Source organism: Neopelma chrysocephalum, unplaced genomic scaffold, assembly GCF_003984885.1.
Source record: "Neopelma chrysocephalum unplaced genomic scaffold, ASM398488v2 Primary Assembly neopelma1_23, whole genome shotgun sequence".
In the NCBI taxonomy this organism is placed as follows: domain Eukaryota; kingdom Metazoa; phylum Chordata; class Aves; order Passeriformes; family Pipridae; genus Neopelma; species Neopelma chrysocephalum.
In genome coordinates this window covers 1,400,219-1,423,635 of record NW_020897691.1, presented here as the reverse complement: position 1 = coordinate 1,423,635, position 23,417 = coordinate 1,400,219, and the positions used below count along the sequence as shown (strand labels likewise).

Sequence of the window (23,417 nt, the reverse complement as noted above, 5' to 3'; positions counted from 1 at the left end):
CCTTTTCTTCCTCTAAGATCACTTCCTGGCAGAACAGATTATCTGTGTTAGTGAAGATATAAAAGTTCCATGCCTCTAGTTGCATCAGTTTTGCCTTTTTAAACTTAGTATGTTTTTCATGGATTGGTACATCCATAGTTGTTGAATGTGAATTTTATTCGCTCATGATTTGCCTTCTTGCGTTTATTCCCTTCGTCTCAAATGGCAACAGGAACAGTGAAAATAGTCACTTGAAGGGTTGGGGTAATAGCAATCCTGGGGGGGTTATAGACCCATTCACTGTGGCACTTGCCAAGGAAAACAGATTTTAAGCTCTAGAGCCCTGGCTGTGGGAGGTTGCTGCAGAAATTGCACTGATTTAGTGCATCTCTTGGGTATTCTGGCCTTGGCCTTGTCTTCCTGATTCTCTTCTTTTCAGGAGAGGACCAGCTGGTCCGCTCCAAGTCTTCTCACAACGCTGGATTTGAAGGAGGCTGTACTGCTGTTACACCGTTGCGGATGGTCTTTCTGTTGCCTTGCATGACCTGTCTGTGCTGTTCTGGCAGAAACCTGAGGTAGCTGAGGAGATACAGAAATAATTCTTTATTTTGTTATGAATTAGTATATTACTAAGGAGAAAAGTTCTTCACTAATCCAATGAATCTGTGTTTGGATATTGTAAATAAATAGGATAATAAAATGAATACAAGAACTTGGGATTTTAATGTACAAAAATGAGATGATAAATGTATATTAATGGATTAAATGAGAAAAAAGCATTCAATCTGTCTCTTAATGAGAAAAAGAAAGTGCTCTGCAGAGCAACACTCTTTTCCACAAGTCCCACTTCTTTGCTGCATCCTAGTTTTCAGACATTGTTGATTGATTACCAACTAAACAGCTTCTAAGTTAACAAAATGTACTTGTTAAAAATGAAGAAAAAAAGGTTACAATTAGCTATTCTAAACCATTGCCACAGAGTTTAAAATTGCCTTTTCCTGTCACCTTTCTTCCTGGAGCAATATGTTGCTTAGAAATCCTTGCTATTAACATGCATTTTCTGCTATTGAATCTAGTTAGTAATTCTAATATGTATATCTTCAAAAGACTGGAAAAATACAGAATTTTTACTGTGTAGTTTTGCTTGTCAGTCATGTAACTTTGCAGATGTCACCATGAGACTGACCATGATTGTTTAAAGTTTTCTTGGGGTTTTTTTTACCCTAGTTTTAGCTTTATGTTTATTTGTATTAGAGTTATTGTAGTAGGAGAAACTTATGAAACTAGTTCTTAAGTCAATGTTAAATTGCCATTACTTTGGCAAGGTTAGGTCTTGCTAATGAATCTTACCTGAATCCATTCTTCAGAGAGTAGAAAACATATAAACCTATTGGTCTTAGTTGATGAAAGAATAGTCATTAAAAATCATGTCAATATGCTCATGGAAAAGATCATATAGAAGATGCAAGATGTTAACAACTTGTCCAGATCTTAGTGTACCATCTAATTTAATAAAATTTTTAACTATTCTTGCATAACAGAATCATCATTGAAAAACTTTCCTCTTTCTCTTTCAAACCAGATCTGAAGTTATTATTTGTTTCAGTTGCAGTCAGATGTAGTTCCTGTTTACGTATGCCAAAGAAGTTAAATAAACCTTAAAAAGCGAGGGAATCGGTGAGTTTCAAAATTGAATTTTTTCTGTGCCATCATGCGTTTTCTCAGGTACAGAGGTAGGTAGATGGCTTGAGATACTTTAGACTGAAATGTCATCTAAAATTTGCTGAAAAATATAATGGAGTAGAGTTGAAGCAGATTTAGTTTAGTTTAATTTTTTATTATTCTTGTTTATTTATATGAAACATTATAAGCACTAGTGAAGGTCAACTTGTAGGTGAGGAAAAATTACTAAATGAACCCATGCTTTCAGGTTCAGGTGATCCACCAAGTTGCCCTAAATCCCTGTGTCGTTCTCTTGAAGGACTAACGTCTATATTACAGTGAGTCAGTGGGTGTTGAGTTTCTTGATTATTGTTTTTCCCCCTTATGGGATATTCCTTTTCTCCCCTCTTTTTGACGATGATATGATCTCTAGAAAGCAGGAGATCTAAGAAAGTGGCAATTAGGTTTTAGCAGTGCTATAGCCATCCTACTGTGCATTGGTCCTTCTTGCTAGTTTCAATGACTCCATTAAGACTAGCTTCTATTACATGCAAAATAAATCAAGCACATACTCTTCCAGCTTAATGTGGCATTAGCACAGTCTCTGAAGCTTTGGTGTTGAGCTGTATGTCGTCATCAGTGTTCCTTATTAGAAATGCAGCATGCCTCATACATTGATTTCCCTATTTAAACTATACTGTTAAATGATAAAATTGTAAATTAACTTCTTGGTGGTTATACATAGCCTTCTAGGGAGTTGCGCACTACTTAATATTTATTGTTTTTTTCCTAGCAGTATCTATCCGTTAGCAGCATACTTACTGCAGTGCTTTTTCCAACAATTTCAGCATGTCAGAGTCCATCATCTATGCTGGAAAGGAGTTTTAAAGAAATGCTTTTACTAATATTAAATGACTGAGATATGCTTTATGTTCTCAGACTAACTGATGAAAGGACCAATAACACTTGAATTGGGGGGGTGGGGGAGAAGCATAAATAAGGTGTAAGCAGTGATTGATTTCTATTTTTTTTATATTCTGCTCATCTTCTACAAAACCGGTATTTTAAAATGCAAGGAGGGGTGATAACATGAAACAACTCTGACAACTAATAAACTTTTTAGATTATGCTTCATATGTTTACTTTTCATTAAATTTAGGGACAGTTGCGACTATGTTGTTGTGATTCAGTCAACATTTACTTCTATCTGTTTTTCATATACAAAGGCATCGGGGTGCCAGAAAATAAGCTGTTAACGGAGAATTAACTTCTTTGGCACGCTTTCATACCTATCTTCCAAATTAAAGAAAATGAAATGGGCAGAAGCAGAGTGTAGATTACCTCCTTTTTGTCAAAAATGGTGGGAATTTGAAAATTAATAATAAAAAAGGGAACAGATGCAGTAACATGCCAGAGGGAGATTAATGTGGAGAGTAAAATCTGTGAGCAACAAAACTGAAGCAAACTGAATCAGTGGGAGGTGGTTGTACAATCAAAATCAGGATAAAAGAGAAATTACAAACAACCCTGCACTTGTCAAAGTAGTAGTAATGAAATCCTGACTCTGCCAGCAGCGAGAACCTGTGTTAGCACTTTGGGGTAAGGCCGGGAGCCGGGTGCCAGGTAGGAGGGCAGCGCGAGGCTGCTGGGCGGCAGCCATCGCGTGTGGAACAGATGGCGGGGAAAGCTGGCCGGGGAGGGGCTCCTTCGCAGAGCTAATCAGACAGTAACGGATAGGGCAGCTGGGAGGACTGACCACCGAGAGGTGAGCGGCGGGGTAGCCGCAGCCTTCCTCGATGTGTGCAGTGGTGTGCCCGCCGGCCGGAGAGAAGACCTTGCAACGTCTTTTCTCTGCTGCAACCGCACAAACTTTGGAGGTGGGCGGTGGGCATCGCCCCATGCCAGGGAATGGGGGCACGTGCTGGCACCAGGCTCCCTCTGCGGCCTCCAGGGCCTCGAGCGTGTCCCACCTCGGGGTATCGCGCCCCTCTTACCTCAAAAATACATCTTTGCTTTCTGTCCTGTTGTGTAATCAGGTTATGTGGGTTTGTGTTTTATTGTAGCAGTATAGCAAACGTAGAATTTGGCGATTGACAGAAATGCAAAAGCATATGGGTCCAGGGTCTGATCCAGCAAACCGATATGGAAACTTTTCCTGTTGAAAGGTGGGAAGGAGAGCTGTAGGTCAGCACCTTCCCACAGGGCTGTGCCCCTCCAATGAATGGAACCAGTTTTCTGATGTTTTATTTTTGCTCGGAGGAGGCACTTCCCTCCTCGTAAATGAGAGCTTGTGAGGAATGAATGGAGGTCCGAGCCTTCTGATCTTTAGTCACATGAATAATTTGACTCACGTAAGAAGTAAAGATCAATAGGATTTCTTGTGCAAGTAAGAGGTAGTCATGTGTGAGAGGATTACAAGGTCATGCCCTGTGTTGATGACTGTCAGCTTGAAAGAGAAATGAAAACAAAATTTTATCAAGGAAAGGGGGAAATAAAATCCTGAAGTGTAGCAAGGGAGACCTGACCTATTACTATCCAGTTTTGTTTGATCTGGATATGTGATACTTTTTTAGACAATTTCAACAAAGAAAGCTACATGTCCTGCATCTGCTTTCTGAACTTGTATATACCTTGTCTGCTGAAGGTTTATAGCTTGGCTCAAGTATTCATTTTGAGCAGGGAGGGGAGGAAACATTACAGGGATTTGAAATAGGTGGTATAACATAGCCATATGCTATTTATGCAGCAGTTTCTGCAATAAATCTAATTTGGTGCTGTCAAAAAAAATTAGACTTATTTGGTATAGCAGCACATTAGTAAATGATTGTGGTAGCTTTGAAAGTTGTCATTCACTCTGCTTTACTTGCAATAGAATCTTGCAGAGCTTTTTTTTTCGCCTGAGAAACTCTGTGAAAATTCTCAGTTCTTTGTCCCGAAGCTGTAAAAACTGCAAATATTTCCACCACTGAAAAGGAGGTCTTGCTTTAAGGTAATTGAAGAAGGAGATGGAAAAAAGAATAGCCTGCATTGTTAAAAATCATATGAATGTATAGGGGGATAAATTTCTCCCTTGCCTACAGGTTTTCATAGTGCAGCTGAAATTGTTTATCTGATTATACAGCATGTAGATAAATTAGTTGCTCTGCGTTATTATAGAAGGTAAAATATTTTACCTGCCATGATAAGACCATATGCTGCTTTATGAAGACTGATACTGAGTGATTTGAAATAAATTGGTTCTGTCGTCTTCTGGCAGTGTGTTGTAAAATTTTCGAAGCTGATATACTTTGTGTCAAGATAACACACAATTATTTAAATGTCTTTCTATTTAATATTTTAAACATATTTAAGTTATTGTACAGACATATAAAAGCCAATGATGAATTTTGTAGGGGAAAGAAAGAAATTGTAAGTAAAGGAGTAAAGAACAGATCCAAAATCATATATTAATTTTGAATATGAAAGTATTTATAAATCACCTTTTTTTCATTTTTAAAGAGTTTTAACATGGTTGACAATTTTATTTATTGTCCTACCATGCAAATTTCTCAAGGAAAAGGCACTAATACATTTCCAATTTTTAGTCTTACATTCATCTAAATTTTTCTTCACGGCATTTAAACTGCAACTGGTCACATAGAATTTCTCTAATGATTGCATCAGGTTGTTGAGGCAGCCAAATTGCTACTGCATGTAGAGTGTGGTTCAGGAGCAGTGACAGTACTTAAAGCACTTTGGAGTGAGTAGTGAATTCAGATGAAATACAGAAGAGACTAACTGCTGTAGAAAACAAACATCTTTATAAGGTCTTTGTTTTGAGCAGTTATTATTCAGCACTAACAGTAATAGATTTATGAGTGTGTATCAAATATTTACTTTGATCTTATTCAAATTAGGTTTTGTATTTGTGTGACTAATGACAACAGGATAATGATTTATTTTTTTGACCCATAAAAGTCTTTTAGATACATGTATTCATGGCTGCTGGATTTTTTGCTGAATTTGCTACTGGAAAAATGGTTCTGATTTTTATCTTTATTTTTGACTTGTTCTAAGGCTTTTCTCTCAAGTACATCTGAAAGCTTGTTTTTACAATAAGCTAAAATGTACTTTTTCAGTCAGCGCTTGGTATTTGTGAACTTAAACAATTTTAAAAGCTGTCTTGTGCTTTCAGAAGTATATTCGAAGTTGTTTATTTTGTGCAGTCACAGTGGTTGTTCATTTTTTGGTATTTTTTTTTCTGTGCAAGATTCTGCTCCTGAAATTCTTGCCTAGAAAAAAATCCAACAGAGAACCCAAGGTCCTGAACTGGACACTTTGTCCAACTTGACTTTGAAGAGCATCAGCCTGTGGGTTATCACCTCTGGAGAAAGCAGCTGGTGGATGGAGGAATGAAAAAAAAAAAATCACCTGAACACATCATCTTTAGCTGCCTGGCTGCTCTCCTTGCCCCTGTGCTCCACACCCTTGTGCTGGTGATTGGTCAGGAAAGAGTGTGAGCTGGGAGATGCCTCTCCTGGGTGAGCAGATGAGCACAGCCTCTGCTGTGGGTTCTTAACAGGGCTGAACTCCTTCCCCTGGCTGTGCCGGCAGCATTGCAAGGTTAATAGCGTGCTGCTGTTGGTTGACCCTGCGATCTTGGTGGTTTCAGTATCAAACTGTATTTTTGTAGAAATAGGAAAAACTGTTCTTCATTAGCTTTTCCTTGTTGGTCAGTTGCCTTCTACAGGGCTTAAATCAAACTGGAGAATGAAGTGTATTCTTCTTCTACCAGAGTTCCTCTTCTATTTCCACTGCATTTGTTCACCTGCATTTGTTCGTATAGCTTCCTATGGAAGAAGATCATAGCATCATAAAATATTCCCTTGCAAATGCCCCATATAAGGTATATATCAGTATTAAGTTATTATTCAGCTAAACGTGTGCAATATTTGTCAATCTAATTTTCATTAGAAGCAAATTCAGACCTAACGTAAGTATAAATGCATTTCTGCTAATGAGGTTGGATTACCTCCTGGATTTGATCCCAGAAAGCTTTACTTTAAATTCATTTTTGGTGAAATGGTAATAAAATGGGTGGTTCATTATAATTTCTTACAAAACTTAAAATATGTATTTTATTTTTTGGTACTGTATTTAGTCTTGGTGAAAGGTTATTTTTTTTTAAAGGATACCCAAGGTAAGCAGTGAAATTGAAAGGTATTTCTTATTTTTGAAGAATGAAACTGTCAAGGAGGTTAGTTAATAATTCAGAAACTTTTCGTTGTCAGAGTGTATTCCAGGAACTGCTAAAAATGATGCATCCTGTTGACAATATGAATTTAGTCTCAGCCCTGACAAAGAATCTTTACAATTTGCCTCAATGTGGAAAGCAGTATTCTAACAAAGAGTTGCATCTGTGTGTTTTACAAGGCTTGAAAACAAGAAAAAATATTAAGAAATTTTTCCCTTAATAGTGTTGCATTTGAAGCATCGATAGGTAAGGTAAAAAAAAAATACTGAATATTAAATAATTTGCAGTGAATGCTGTTGGCCGCTTTAAGGTTTTACTGTAAACTCACTCATTCAGCTGTTTCCATTTTCTCTTTGTATTTTTTGTTCAATATCTCTATTACATGGTGTTAAAACAAGTCAAAAGCTTTCATTTATTTTATTTGTAATTTTCTTCCACTTCTTTACATAGCTCTGCAAAGTCTTTCTCAGATTTTACTAGTCTTAGAAAGAAGGAATAGATATACGTATAAGAAAAAACCACATTAGCTCTTAGAGTTAACAAATAATGATTAAAAGCTATTCTTTTGCTTCTGTATTATTTCTCCTATACACCAAACTGATCTTCACAAATACAGGACTGTAAAGAACTTCATCTGCTGCTGGTTAGCAGGAGTGGATTTAAATCTACACCGACAGTTCATTTGACAATGACCTTGAGGGGCTTTGCTTCTTGAAGAAGAAAGCAGAAGCTTGCGGTAAACAAAGTTCACTTCTGACAGATGGATTGAATGACAGAAAGGTTGCGAGTGCCAGAATAGCCCTGGCAGAGGAGGAAATGTTCAGTGGAATCCAACAGGAGAGGAGGTGTGAACAGGTGCAGGGTTGCTGACGGAAGGGGAACCAGATGGAAGGAGCCAGAGCCAGTTTATTTAAAGGAAAAGGCAGAAAACACTGAAAGGCTGTGCGATCAGTGGCTAAAAGTGTGCATGGAAGAAGGTAAAAATTCACAAAGCAAAACTGCACAGTGGGATATCTAGCACTTAACATAATGGTAGTAATTTGTGAGTTTCATTTTAAAGTTGCTATTGAAATATGTTTCTCCCTTACTCTTGACAGCATAAAGAAGAGAGATTTATAACCTGTCCAAAAAAATCCCAAAACAAAGCACCCACAAAACCCTCAACTGTTATATTGCCTGTCCATTATTTCTAATAATAATGTGCAGTTACAATCAGGATAATACAAAAATTATGCCACACTTGACCAAATGAATAAAAGGCATATAAGGCTAGATTTTTATTTTTTAACTCACCTCTTTGTATCCAGCTCCTGTGATAAGTGGACAGATAAACACGCCTTTCACTGGAATGTTTCTGTAACATCTAGAGCAAATCAACAACAGTAAAGTACAATGTAATGTTAGCACAGTATTTTTCATCTTTTGTGCTTTTGGTTCTAAGTCTGTCAGTTTACTGGAATATGTGGTATCTTGCTGTAAGATGGGGTAGAAGTCTAGCTCACCCTAGATCAAATTCCCTGAAAATGAAATACTGTCTTTCAAATTGTCATCCTGAAGATTTCTTTCTTCTGTCGAATGGTTCTGCTTCTTCCTAAGCTGTTCTTGTGAGGCTTGGTCCTTTGGAGGGAATTAAAAAACATTCCTCACCTCAACTTCAGCAATAGTTGGAGTGCATTAGCCACTTGCACATATCAGGCCTGTGGCAGTTTAACTGCAGGTTGCGTGTGCAAACGTAGTGTCCGTGAAAAATGCAGGTAACTGTTCAGCAGTCATTCATGGTGCATCTGTGATCTACTGGATCATTCAGCTGTGCTGATCTGATCCAGATCAGGTGTGAGCACACAGTCACTTTCCTTTTGAATTAGCTAGACCATGCAATGCAGTGTTTATGCTGACTTTATGCCAGCTGCAGGAAGGACAGATGAGACCTGATTCAGCATAAAGCTTGCTGGTAGAAAGTTAACGTACCAAAAACATTGGGTTTTTGAACAAATTTAAATTGGCAGACTGGGTTCATAGCAGATCAGGTCTCTGCATCATTTAGCTGCATCATTTTTTGATTCAATGGTAGGAGCCTGATGGTTGAATTTACTGTATTTACAAGCTGAGCCTTGGAGTACAGAGTCGCAGTTGTTTGAAGCTGGTCTAAGTCTATGCTGTTACTCAAAAGGCAAATCCCTAGAGTGGTAATATTTGACTATGTCTGGCCTCATATTGCCAGGCCCTTGCTTCTGCTGACACTGGAAGGAAGACACCTGTGTAGTAAGGTTGTTCAGGGAGTTAATCAGATTGAAAAAGAATAATTTCTTGAAGAATAAGTTGTTTGAGTGCTAATTATAAGAGGATGAAAGAAGGACTACACCTCTTACACTGACAGTATTGCCTTAGACTGGCTTAAATGTGTCCTGAAGCTGCATTGTAAGAGGCTGCTGGTGCCAAATTCAAGAATCACCATAAGTCAAGAAAATTATTCCTTTATTTTAAATACAGTGAAAATAATTTAAATAAGTTTGTGTATAGAGAGTACATGCCTGTAAAAATGTTTTGTGTTAAGCAATTATTTCCACAAACAGTAATTTGTAAAAGGGGCTTGTGGAACAAAGATAGAAAGAACATTCCAGAGAAAGGCGTGCAGTACTGTGAAGTGCTAGGGCTACATACTAAGACTTCACAAAAATCATATCTTCTCACGTTGCACGCAACTTGTTCTCTGTATTTAATTGTCTGTGTCTATAGGGACTTATCAGCCAAATATTTCACAATCTGATGGTAATAGTCACAGGAGGATTGGTTTACTTACAAGGTATGTATCTTGCTGGCAAGGCTTATAGATGTGCCAGAAAAATCAGATTTTGATTCCAAGTCAGTGTATTTGACCTAATATGAGATGTTAATTACTGCTGGAGACACTTTTCTCTAACAGTGAAATAGAGGGCAGTTGATGATATTTGACTGTGGATTGGGATACAGAGAACTATTGATTGAAAACAAGTTATTGTCTACATTGAAGAACTGGTAGTTTTTTGTATATATCTTGAAGGTATAATGGCTAAAGAGTAAAATCACGTTATAGTTTAGGTGTTTGCAAATTCTTTCTTCTTTTCTGAATTTAAAGTAAGAAACCCAGTCCTTTCATTTTGTTAACTGACCCGGTAGGTAGAAGCAGAGATGGAATATATCATCAGTCATGTATATGCCCAAGTTAGCTATATTCAAGATTCTTTATTTCACATAAATAGGACTAACACTATGTGGCTCTCTGTTCCTATGCCCCTACAGCTTTTCATTTTTCTCACGCCCATTAATATCTCCAGTTACTGGAGATAATTTTTAAGTAGTTTTGAGGTATGACAAGTGCTAAAAAATAAGAGTAGGAATTTTTTTCATGTGCAGCCATTAATGTATAATATGTTCTGATGCCTCAGTAGGGGTTAAAGGGCAAAGTGGAAACTTTAGACTTAGTGTTTAATTGTTTCTGTAGACCTCATTATTATACAAAGTGTAAATATATGTAAAAGTTATAAGGCAGTTCCAATGGTGTAACTGCATTCTAAATAGAGAAAGATGGAAAAACTTTCCAGATCCATATTTAAAGAGCTGAATCAGTTTGAATGCTTAATTTTTTACCCCTTGACCTTCACATAACTTTTCTAATTGCTTGTAGTAGCTTCCGCTCCTGGTGATTTTGGGGAGAAAGCTCTGACATTTCATTATTTTAAGGAACTTTGTATTTCTCAACTATTGTAAAAGAACAATAACTAAGATTATTTTTAATTAGCCTAAGTTCTCATGAATAGGCCCACATGTGTCTTGAACAATGATGCAGTCCTTCAGTTCTACCAATTAAATTAATAGTTAGGTCTCTTCAAGAAAATTTAACCATGCGAATACAGATTTTACTGAAGCTCACCAAACACAGTGTGCTGGCTGGGGCAGTTTCCAGAAACTTGAGCTTTCTGCTGAGAAGACCTGGCAGCCTGCTCCAGAATCAGCATCCAGTCAGCTCTCAGAAACAGACAAAAAGAGCAACTCAGTGGGTAATTCCCTCAATGGGATACAGGAAGGGCAAGTTTTCAGCTCCTTGGAGAGGTTTAAAGAAATGACCTGATCATGATGCTTTTAAAAGATATTTCTGTATAATTCTTGCACAAGCATGCACGTGTGCTTCTTTTTTTATTTATTTTTTTACATAAGAACATTTGTTTCATGCCTTCTGCCCTGTAAAAGCATCAAGAGCCGTAAAATCCAGTCTAGGGTGGATTTACACATGCACAGAAAAAATCAGAACCTTTATTACAAGAATTTAGATGGCAGAAAAAAACGAACAGTGTTTTATAAGAGGAAACCACCGAACACTGTCCAGTTATGTCCTTGTTCACAGCAACCATATGTATTAACAGTTACCTATTAGATGAAAATTCATAGGCCTTACAAAGGAAGATAACCAAAACAATCCATGCCAAACAAAAGGTTGCTAGAAGCCTGACTTAAGGGAAAGGGAGAAATCTTGTGACCACGAGCCTTCTTATGGACTTGATCAAACCATGTGAGCAAGGCACATGCTCTAGAGGTCTGTTAATTTAGAAGGTTTGGAAAGTAATAATTTTGAATCATAGCTACACTTAAAACCAGCATGTACCTCTTTACCTGCAGAATTAAGGGTCTTACTGTGTTGCATTTCCTTACTTAAATGTTCGAAAATACTAAGACCAGATAGCATATGATAAAACGCAGTAAGCACACTCTCCATTATAAATGGCTGAATAGGATACTGCAGTGCTGTTAAATTGAAAGGCAGGTCTGAAAGGAGTTTTAGGAGTTTTACATTAAGAGAAAGAATTATTTATGACTATTCTTTGGAACAATGACTTCTTGGTAAACTATATTTATTTTTTTTCATATTTACAGACCAACCTTTAGGCTTATCCGCTGACCTGAAAAAAATAAAAAATGACCCCTTATTCTTCTGTGTGTGACATACTTACAAAGATAAATGTGGAATACAGAGGGAAGAAATTTGTAAAGTGTGATCTTACTCTGTATACATTCTTTCATGACCTTAATCACTGTGGTTTTTGAATAGTTTCTGATAGTAAAGTAAGAGATGGCAAAAATTATTATCATGTTTCCCTTTACAGAATAGGGCAAATATTGTGACCTCTTGTTTCAGCTTTTATTCTTTTGGGTTTTTTGTTAGTCATGAATTTGTGGTTTGGTTGGTTGGGGTTTTTTCCTCCTGTAGCCTGCAAGAAGAGCAAGGATATACTCTAATTTTCCATTCCTCCCTTGACACTTGTAGCTGAAATAATAAGATGAAAAAACCTATGAGAAGGTGGTTCAGAAGGCTGCTTGTAATAGACAATCCAGTACACCTATATCATGGAAAGCTTGCAAAGTAGACTGCTGAAACGTTGCTGAGCCTTTGTACCCAAACCTATTGGTCTTTAGGGTTCCTAATACTTGTAGGCTTTCAAGTCCTACTTTCAAAAGTGTTTTAATTGATTTGAGTGCCTTCGTGGCAGATTTTATTAAAGAAACTGGGAATAAAATGCTTGAGTAACTCCTCAAAACTTTTTAAATTTGGTAGAAAAGCTTTTGCATACATTTATTTTCAAAAATACTGGGAGAAAAAGCTCATTTCCTCTGAAAGAGCTGAGGGAGCCTTCAGCCAAGTCCTTTCCCTCTTCTGAGGTGATTTGTTGTGCGCTCACTCACAGTGCTGGCCCACTTGACTCTGTGTTATCTAGGAAAGAGGTCTGTGCTCGACCACTGAGGCATGTGGTAAAAGCATCAGTGTTCGGCTTGACTGGTCCTCTTGCTGCCCAAGTATGAGTGTTGGTACAGAGTTCCAGGACTGGTCATCATTTAGACAACAGTCTTGTTAGTTCAGATAGCTCAAACATTTGGAAGACTAAATGCTAGCTACTCCTTAATGAATGATGAAGTTCAGTTTAAAGTAAGTATATCTGAAAGCTGAAATATTTTATAGTTACATTTTTAACTGTAATTAATATGAACTGAAGATGTCAAAAATAATGTTATGATAACCTCGTGTGTGTCACTGAACTAATTACTAGAGTATTTTAATTTGTCCAATTAAGTTCATAGTCCTTACTAATGGATGCATTAGCTTTTTACAAAATTACACATGTTGATCTCATGGAAAAATCAAATAGTCACTATAGTAAGCATGATTGCTTCAAATCATAGTTGCTTTGTCAGAAGACTTACTGACAGCCTCCAGTCAGATGCCTAATTCTACATGTAGAACCATCCTGTACTTTTTCTTTTTGTGTTTTCACAGTTACCAAACTGAAAAGACTTTGAAAAATACCTACTGTTGAACTGTGTTGTGAAATTCAAAGTTTTATCAATCTAAGTTCTTTTCCTTTACAGTCAAAAATAGACAAGCTATTATTTATGTCAAATATGACTTTTATACCAGTAGTCTTTACATCCTTCATTTTTCTTTACTGCAAAGCCATTCTGTGGAGAGTAGTCTTCTATTGAAAATGGATCTGTGATCCAGTTTTTCTTTGTTAGTGGTGGGAAAGGTGGTTTGGGGTTTTTATGTACTTGTTTGTTTTTATTAAATTTCGTGGGTCAAATTCAGCCACATACTTTTACGTTAACTTTGAGGTCGAAGTGAATTTTCACTTCATTTTTAGCAAGGATTTTTTTAAGGTTTGCCAGTGATGGCAATTTTCTTCTTCCTGTGCTATAAGCTACAGTTTACAGTGCCTTTTGTTTTGTCAAGAACATGTAGAAAGCATAGCTTTCAAGCACTGCAAACCAATATCCAGTTCGTTGAGATATGAGTTAACTACGTTACCTGTGACTCTTCGCAGCGATAACACGCGCTCAAAACAGTCAATGTTTAGAACTAAAATCACTGTGGAAAACGTGCTTCAGAACAGGGCTCAGGAAGAGCTTGAGCTTGTCTCAATGGTTGCTTCTGACTTCAACGGCACAAAAATGAAAGTCACCATGAGTTCAATGCTTCTGCTTTAGTAAAACTGATCAGTGTTACAACCAAATGCAGACTTATTATCAGATGGACATTTGCTTAGTGTTTTGCAAAGAGTACTTTGTGAAAGAACAGTAACTGTTGCTGCTGTCTCCAGTTTTGAGTTCGTGTTTGCATTTGAGTAGAGAACAGGCTGTTGCACTTTAACCACTCTTTCCCCTGTTTTTGATCCCTATAGATGAAGTTTTAAAGAGTTCTGGAACAATTAATCTTTAGTTGACATTTCTGATTCAGATCTTACCTGTGTCATCAAATTAGTCTGTTGTGGCTTCTCTTTACATGTCTCTGTGCTTTCCTTTAGTGAATATGAGAAATTCTGAAGTCTTTGTAAGAGGAGATTTCTGAAATCTTCACACTAATGCTGGAGAGACTAAGGACTGTTTCCTTCTGTCTACAGTCCATAGATTTTCTTTTTCTTAAATCAAGCACCCCTTCTTTCACAATTCAGAGTAATTGCAAATAATCAGTGTCAGACCTTCTAAAACTCCCGCAGTATTTGCCGGTCATAGCAGGAATACCAATAGATCCTGAAATCTCTTAGGTTGCCTTCTGCATGTTTTATACTTTTTTTTTTCTTATTTTCTTATTTCTCTGTATATGTGTTGGGGAAATTTTCAGTAGGGGGAACAGAGAGATTGAACTTAGAGAGCAGGGAAGGTGCCAACTCAAGGTGTGGGTGAAAGACTTACCACTCTGTTTAGGCAGCTTTGGCTCCAGGAATTTTTTTCATTCCTCGGCAGCTCTAGGCACCTCAGATGTTGTTCTTTATGTGGCACTGGATGTGTTTTAATCCCATAATTTTCTAGGTTCTAAGAAGCTACCCATCTGTGTAACAATTATGTGTGTTCTCCTAGTCTTACAATTGAGCTTTTATCCACTGTATAAACTCATCTTCAACCACTCCATATACATTTCAGCTGTAGGGAACTCACCACACATCTGTTGTTTCTGAGCTCTTGCGAGTTTGCTCTATACAGTAAGTAACACAGGTGAATGGCTCTTTTGGATGGGTCCCCTTAACAAGAGAGTGTTTCTGGTGGCAGTAGATTCTCCATTTATTTTGAATGTGAACATCAGCATGTGTTTGTCAGAAGGGACCTTAGCAATGAAGAATGGACCTCTACTGGCTTGTTTTGGTGGCTTCAGCTGTGCAGCTTGATACATGCTGAAGGCTACCCCCAGCAGAATGCTAGCCAGCCAGCTGTGTGCCAGATGAAACACAGCACCCAACTGTACACAGCCATCTCACGTGAGACACTATTAAATAAAATACTGTACTACTGACATTTTCTTTGGCTGAAAGTGTTGGGGGGATGTGTTAGGTGCTGGTGTTGGGGTTTTTTGTTGTTGGGTTTTTTTTTTTGAGCAGTCTGGTGCTCACTGCAACTGTTTGAAGGTAAAAAAATGTTTATAAAAGAGAAGGAGTTTGCATAGACTGGTTTCCAGCAAATATGGAAAAAATTTTCTTAGTAACGCTTTCCATATTTGGAACTTACACTTAGGAAATGATGTGAGCCTTGCTCCTTAGGATAGCCGCAATATGGTTGTGAAGTAATGCTGAGAGTGATGTGATAAAGTGCAATTCAATGTATGAAATTTCCTTTAAAAATGTGCTTTGTTTCCTTAATGCTCTAATATTCTTGCAATATAAATGTATTCTCTGTCTTACCTCAGAAGAAACTGCCTGTGATTTCCAAGGGAGTTTTGCCTAAGGTAGGGCTTGCAACATCAGGACCAGGAATTAGTGTAATGTGACCCACCATTTGTATTGCTTTGGGGTAAATTTGAGAGAGAAAATTTAACATTGTGTGTGTCATGCTGAGATATTGCAATATCTCGGATGGGTTATTAGGCACCAATCCAAAGGTTAAGTGCAGCAACCACATGAGATGTGGCTTTATCCTTATGTGATCTATGCCCGTGTTCCGTTTTGGAGTCCTCTGAAATAGGTATTATCCCTAGAATAAAACATGTTTATAAGACTTTACTGAAACCTATCCCAAGCTATTAAATGTCGTTTCAGTAGAAAGATGTGTGCTTACATGTCATTTGAAATCTAGAAATCAATCCTTGTATGTGTGAACTCACATTTTGAACCTGGATCCCAATGTGCATCGGATAAATATTCACGACCTTTGGGAAAGTCTAGGTATGAATTTGCAGTTTAGGACCTTTCTAATTTATATGCATATATCTTTTTGGGGTTTTATTTTCCATGCTGTTTTTGCTTGGCTTGCATTAAATAAAATGCTTCAATGGAGTGTGGTAGTCTAGCATTTGTTTTGCCTCAGGAGTAAATTGCCCCATCTTGCATATCTGGTCAAGTAAATTGCTCTCTTGCCCGTGTACTTCAATAATAATACTGGGCTTTAGACCTTCCTATACAACCCCCCAGTGAGCAGAGCCACGAGAGCCTGGGCCTATGCGGTGCTAGCAGTCTTCTCTATTGTAATGGATGCATTCATCTCCTATTTACATAAATGAATAGTTAAAACTTGTTTGGTTGCTTAAGAAAACTCATTAAGCTTTCAGAGTAGCTGTATTATGAGCACTGTGGCAATCGCTCCCATTGACTTATCTCCTGCTGGTTCACTGGGAACCAGTCCATCTCAGGGTCAGGTCCCTAAGCTTCATTGCAGAATTAAACAAATAGCATTTAAAAGAAAAATACAAATAATATGTTCAATGCAAAATGGATGTTGGTAAGCTTCCATATGAAAAAGAGGTCACGTTTAAAATTTTTAAAAATAAAATCCTATTTTTGTCTGCAAGGCCAATTTTCTCTCAGGAAATAGATCATATTTTTTATCCATTTTCTAGTAGTCACTGGAGAATGTTTGACATTGTAAGAGAAAGGTCAGTTTGTATCACCTGAAGTGGGAGGAGAATGTTTGATGTGAAAAGCTTGGCCAGATTTTTTGTTACTATTATTTGAATGTTCTGCTTTACCTTTTTAATTTATCATCTTCAGTATATGATTTTTATTTTTCTTTATTTCCTATTTGGTTTTTTTTATAGATTGGAGAAAGAGAGCATTCAGCACAGCATTAGCAATGAAGCAAAGGCCCGAGCCCTTCAGGCCCAGCAAAGAGAGCAGGAGCTGACACAGAAGATGCAGCAAATGGAGGCCCAGCATGAGAAAACTGGTAGGTGGTAGGGAAAGATTAGAGCCTGGGCACTCACTCACAAGCCAGGCCCACGCCTTACTGTGAAATGACATCAGGAACACCTGTAACCTTTGGCTGGCCGAAGGGAGCAGATGCTAACTACACCGGAGATTCCGAATTACATATTAGTTAGCGTTTAAAAGAGAAAATGGAAAGTATTGCCCACTGTCTGTTGATTTCAGAGTGCTGCTCTCACATCTGTTGCACCATCTGGATTATGAGTTTATTTACCTGTGTTCAAGAAACGTAAAGCTGAGAGAGACCACAACAAAGTAGAAAAACAAAGGGCTTGTTTTTGGCTGGATTTTCAGGCACACATGTTATATAAAGAAAATAGCATCAGAAGCTCTGCGGGAAATGCTCTGAGCTTACAGTTAAAGTCTCCTGAATAGCATTGAACAGTTCCCACAGTACACACATTATAGCTACTCTAAAAGCTTAATGAGTTTGCTTCGGCATCCAAACTGGAGAAAAGCTTTAGCCATTAATCGGTTCTTAATTCACTGTCGCAGCTGGATGTAATTCACTGGCTCCAAATTGATATGTTCCTTTATTTAATCTTTGGAGCCTCAAACATTTTTAGCATTACCATGTGCCCCCCCCCTCCTCAATCTAGAAGAAAGATGTTTAATCCCTTGCATACTTCAGGTTCTCAGAATAGGAGACTTCATTGCATTGACTTAGCCGATCAATAACTTCTAACTTTAATCTGGAAATAAAATGGGTTTTCCAAACAAACAAAAAAAACCCTTTTGTTATTGTGCAGTACTATGCCAACAACATTAATAAAAGTAAATATTATAAGTAAACAAAACAAAAATTTTTTAAAAAGGGATTTTTTAGAGAGGAAACCTATAACCCCTGAGCATAGAAAGAAGGAGGAGCTTCAGCTCTTATGGAACATGATATATTCATGTGTTTAATAAAGTATCATTTGTACGCATCAGTCCTGCAATGCCTTTAGGAAAACTATGTAACATATTAATCCTAAGCAGCATTGGATAATACCTCAGGTAGCAGGCATGTTTATATCTGCTGTCTGATCTTCTGCCTTTTTTTCAGCATTATCACAGTACTAGAGGACTTTTCCATGTTTTCAGGGAATGCAAACAGTTTCATTATGGCTGCTGTCTACACTATAAGAAAAGAAAAGGAGCTCTCAGAATCATCTTTCCCTCCTTTAGCCAGCACATCTGCATATGACCATGTGTAATTTTACACAAGAGAGATGTAATTTACCCTCCTGGTGTATGAATTGTCTCAGTATACAAAAATGAAACAACATTATGTCTAGGTTTGGTTTTTTATATCTCTAGTAGGATTAGAAGGAGTTGAAAATTATAGTCATTTATTATGTGTATAAAGAATCCTTTGGTTATTATGACCCTCCACACATACAAGGAATTTGGTTAAGAATAGTCTCGCTTTCTCCAATTTTAAAAGCAAAAATGAAGAAACATTTTTGTAGTATCTTCCTTTTGAAAGAATAAAGATGCCTGAATGCTAGGTCATGAGTTTTGGTGCAGCCCAAACTCATAGTAACTAAAAATTAATTTATAAAATGGTTTCACTCCAACTGTCACTGGAGAATAAGTCTATATCTTATCATTTAAGAAAAAAAAATTACATTAATTATAATAAGCTCAAGACCTGATAAATAAAAGAATTGCTTTTTTAAGGAGATACTGAATAAGTCTCCAGTTGTAGACTCAAATGCGTTTGGGTTGTCAGTGTATCCTCTGCACCAGTTGAGCAAGCAAAAGTCTGCTAAGGCATTGCTTGCCAATTTTATTCCTCCTGGAAATGTCAATTAACTTCTAGCTAAAAAGCAAAACCACCAGATTAGATATCTACTCTTCATGGTGACTCTTCTCTTACAAGACCAGATTCAGTGGCAACATTGCTTTAACACTTTAGCTAATTATGACATAGAGCCTTAATTTGGTAAATGATGGTGTCTTGATTCCATACCCAAGTAGCTGAAGCTTAAAAAACATTTCAAAACTAGAAGGATCTAGAAAAAAGAAATTACGAATATATAAAATTGTTTCTAAATTATCTATAAATTTATATAATTAGAAAGTAACTTCATAGTTTCATAATTTTATGATTTCTAGTAGAAGAACTGGATTCATTGCTGACTTCCCAGAATACATTCATAGCAAAATTGAAGGAAGAATGTTGTATGTTGGCAAGGAAGTTGGAACAAATGTCAGAAAAATACAGGTTAGTATATTTTTCTTAACCTGCCCCTTTTATTACTAGGAGATGCTTCCTTATTTTTTAATTCATATTTTAATATTTATTGTTATTCATTTTGTTCCAGGTATTACACATTATATCAATGTAATATATGCCCTTTAAGCAGTGGCCCTTTAAGTGGCTGAAGCTGGGAGATGAATCCCATGCAGAGTGTTTGGGGAAGAAATGAGAAACTTGCTGAACTGTAGGCAGTCTTCCCTTGCATATGTTGTGATGGGTAGTTGAGAGAGAAGAAAACAGAATTTTTCTTCTGAAAAAGCAGAGCTCTTCTGCTAAAGTAGTGCAAAATCTAAATAGATTCAAATCATATTATTATTCCAGCAATAAAAATGCACACAGACTTTGTTGCTAGAGCTCACAGTCACAGACTAGTAACTGTAAAGGATGAAGGAAAGACAGAAAACATACTGTGAAAACACATTATTCTCTGAAAATAAATACTAGAGATTGCCAAGTGTTTCTCCACCTAACAGCATTAGCTGACTATGTCAGGAACCTGAAAAAGGGAAAAGGAGCCCTCTTGCATCTCCAGAAAGTGGTATATTTTACACAAGAAACTGTAAGGAAGAATACATGAGAGTCGTTCTGAGAAGTGGCCCTAAAATAGCTTGAACTTGCCTTCATTGGAGCTGGAGCTGCTGCAGTCAGTAACAAGAATGGAGAAATGGGTAGGGATGAAGAAAGAATGTAAAAATGAGAAGAGAAAAGTAGAACTGGAGATGGTGAGAAATGAGTCTAATACAGATGACTTCAGAGAGTGATATGATCAGGTGCAGAAAATTACTTTGGCCAAGTTTTAAGTGCATGATCAGCATGTATCTTTCAGTAGCACCTCTCCAAAAGGCAATCTTTGTTCTCATTGTCACTAGATATAGTGTAAAACTACAATTCTGGGACAGAATGCTGTAGGTTTGTCTTCTGAAAAAAATCAGTAATTTGGGGAAGATTTTATAATTTCAGTATATTAATAAAAGCAGATCACGAAGCAGCAGTATGCCCAATTTGCATGGAAAATATAGTTTCCATTTTTGGTTTTTTACATATTTTTGACCTTATCATAAACTGAATTTTGGACCTGGATGTGTATTTTCTTGCTATACTTGTAGAATTTTTGTGCCTTAGTTTCCGTGGGTTTAAGAAATAACTGTATACTACCAGTACCATTATTTAATTGGCGAAATACTCAAACTCTTTTAATAACAGATGTAATAATAAGTTTTATTTGAATATTTTTGCTTTTGATGGGAAGTGCCCATTTGTAATAAGAGACGTTTCAAAATTATCTGTGACAACTACATATTTGCACAATTTCAGTGGGATGCATCCGAATGGCACATATATTTTTATATTTAATGTGGGTTTTCTAAGAAATCTAAACTGAAGTTTATGTGTTTGCATGTAAGCTGGAACCATTCTTGTGAGCTAGTCCCTAAACAGAAATGTTTCAGAAAGACAATGTCAGACGAATTATAAACCCCTCAAGCTGTGCAGAAAGAAGATAGTGTCTGTTAAGATTTTCGTGTACATAGGCATGTTTAAAAATATAGTCCTTTGTTGATTTCTTCTCTCTTGTTTTATTCTTTTATTTTTTTCTCTGATTGTCACTGTCTGAGTTTCTAGGTTGTAGATTAATGCTCAACACTACCCACTGTGTATTTGTGATTTGCGTTTTGTAATTAAGGGGAACAATGGGAGTCCATTGGGTCTCGTTATATATAATGGTTGGTTTAATTTGTTTCACTTCTATCTTGTTAATTGTAAATTGATCATTAAGATTTGAATTCTAATCTGTCACCAGGGTTATGAGTATTGAAGCTAGAGCAATGATCCTGGTTTTAATCACTGATGATGAGAAACAAATTTTATAATTTTGGTACATATTGCAGTTCATATATTTTAACACTGTATTTTATGGTGTTATAAATATTGTTAAATGACTTTTAGTGTAGTTTTACTGTTTGGACTATAATGTATAAATTATATTACCGGTTTGGCAACAGTAGGCATCCAACTGTGTGAGTTTAATTGAAGTAAAGAACACGTACCCGGCTGAACTATTTTTCTGCATGTTTAGTTGACTGCAGTCATTGCACTCAATACCAGGAGTGAAATGTTTGTTGAAGGTAGCTGTATGAAGATGGGAAACAGTCTCTCTGAAGGTTCAATCTTTAACATTATATGCAACAATACTGCATCAGCAGAAAATATTTTAGAGCTTGTATTTAATTTCCATACAAGTAAAGAATTGGTTTTAAGAGCAGGAAAAGGCAGTGTTTAAAAAACACTGCAATGCAAAAGGTAGTTAGAAGGAGTAAAGGCAGGATTGCCACTTTAGTGTTCAAAAACTAGCTCATCCTAAAAATATCCTAAGACTGACTTTGAATTGTGGCTATTTAACGTTTGTGCAGTTTTTTGCCTCTTGTATTTGAATGTTTTGGAGAAACTTGTTTGGTTTTTCTTTCAAGACTCTTCCAGTGGGGATGGTAAATAAAACCTTAAATTGCTTTTTAAATAGGAGTTGAGGTAGTTGAATGGATCCAGAAGAATAGAGGGGATTTTGTTGTTGCTCCTGCCCCACATCAATTATTTTTAATATACTGACAAATAAATGAGATTTGGCAAAATCTATTATGCATTTAATTACAAGCGTGCATTTTATATTTCATTTTCATGTGGTGATGTAGCTTTGCTCAGTGCAGTCAAAATAATATTGATTTCATACAGGTCTTCTGAGTCTATCAGATCTCTGAGGCACACACAAGGTACATGACTGCATGACTTGTGGGGCCAGCCTGAGTCTGCAGAAGTGCACCTTCATGCAGAGTTCAGCTTAGATGGCAGCACTCCAAATGTCTGCATGCTTCAGTTTCTACTAACTTCACCACATCTTACTGCTCAGACTGTTAAACTCAGAGTAGCTCTTGTGGAGCATCATCAGCACATCCGTGCTGTGTCCTTTAATTGTGCTGAATCCATCCGACATAGTGCTTAGCCCATAGATATTTCTAACTCATCTCTGTCCGTGGCATAATGAGTGAGCTATCTCTGAAGTTCAGCACTATGTACTTTGATTCTTGTTCCTCTCTCTCTTGCACCCCTGCTGTGACACCCTGGGAGCAGAGTAATTTGGAAGCATTTACATAGAACTGGTCCTGCCCCTGCCTCCTATATAAATGTGCTATCCCATTCAGTACAGTCATCAGGCTTATTACAATGTGGTTGGTTTTGGAGGGGGAATTGGGGGGGTGTTTTTTTTACCCCAGCGATTTGTCAAGTTATTTAAATATCACACAGAATTAACTGTTCTGTCTTTGGAAACTGGGGTGGATGAAAAGTATATTTAAAGATGTAGAGGGAAACTTTGACAAGTGATGATGAAGACTCTTGGTGTGCAGTATTGCGCTGGGACTGGTGTTCTCTCTTTAATGCTGACACATGTGAACCTTTTAACATTGACCTTAATAGGCATTCTGCCCTTCATATGTGCTGTCCTTCAAAACTTCAGTATCATTAAGTATTTGAATCTTGGTGGTGAGACTCTTAGATATTTACATGGAAAAGGCATTGTGTAAATAATGTCTTAATAGGCTGCCTTTTCCCCCCCCCCCCCCCCCGAGTTCAGCTGTAATTACAAGAGATGTTTTAGGAGTAGACAACACTAATATCGTGGTTCAAAGCATCAGGCATTTATGTCTGTATTTTACAGATTATGCTACTCATATTACTTTTGTTTCATTAATTGTAATGTTCAGTGGCATTTTGGTTTTGGTTGATTTGAATTCCTTGATCTTTCCGGAAAGACTTCAGGCACCTTCAAATATGATGGGGATGAATAAGTCCTTGTAAAACTTTAGGGACTTCTATCACCTTGAAAGTTGCTTCTGCTGTTTCCATGAATGAGACAATCACATATAAATAGAGAAAAAGAAGCAGGATCCCCCAGTTGGGAAACCCTAAAACCATGGTGATTTACAGTATTCCTACATGGCAAATTCTGTTGCTGAATTTTGCTGATAAAAAAAGGAATGCAGTATTGAACTTAGTTTCTGTTACCACTTGGTTGGGTTTGTCACATCAGGTCTCTGTT

At 37.1% G+C, this 23,417-nt stretch overlaps 1 protein-coding gene across 7 annotated transcripts in view; it reads left to right on the top strand.

Moving 5' to 3' along the window:
* Positions 1-23,417, top strand: part of SDCCAG8 (serologically defined colon cancer antigen 8) — a 108,028-nt gene that overhangs the window by 42,651 nt on the left and 41,960 nt on the right. For 3 of the 7 annotated variants that reach the window (XR_003534307.1, XM_027683931.1, XM_027683944.1), the window contains exons 14-15: positions 16,920-17,047; positions 19,186-19,294. The exons of 1 other annotated variant lie outside the window; for it this stretch is intronic. Coding sequence is in view for 3 of the 6 variants with exons in the window: in XM_027683931.1 (XP_027539732.1) it covers positions 16,920-17,047; positions 19,186-19,294 (237 nt within the window). In the remaining 3 variants the exon portion in view is untranslated. Of the gene's footprint in view, positions 1-16,919; positions 17,048-19,185; positions 19,295-19,394; positions 19,999-23,417 lie in introns of all 7 variants that reach the window. 3 more of the 7 variants (XR_003534312.1, XR_003534313.1, XM_027683970.1) reach the window with 2 other exon arrangements.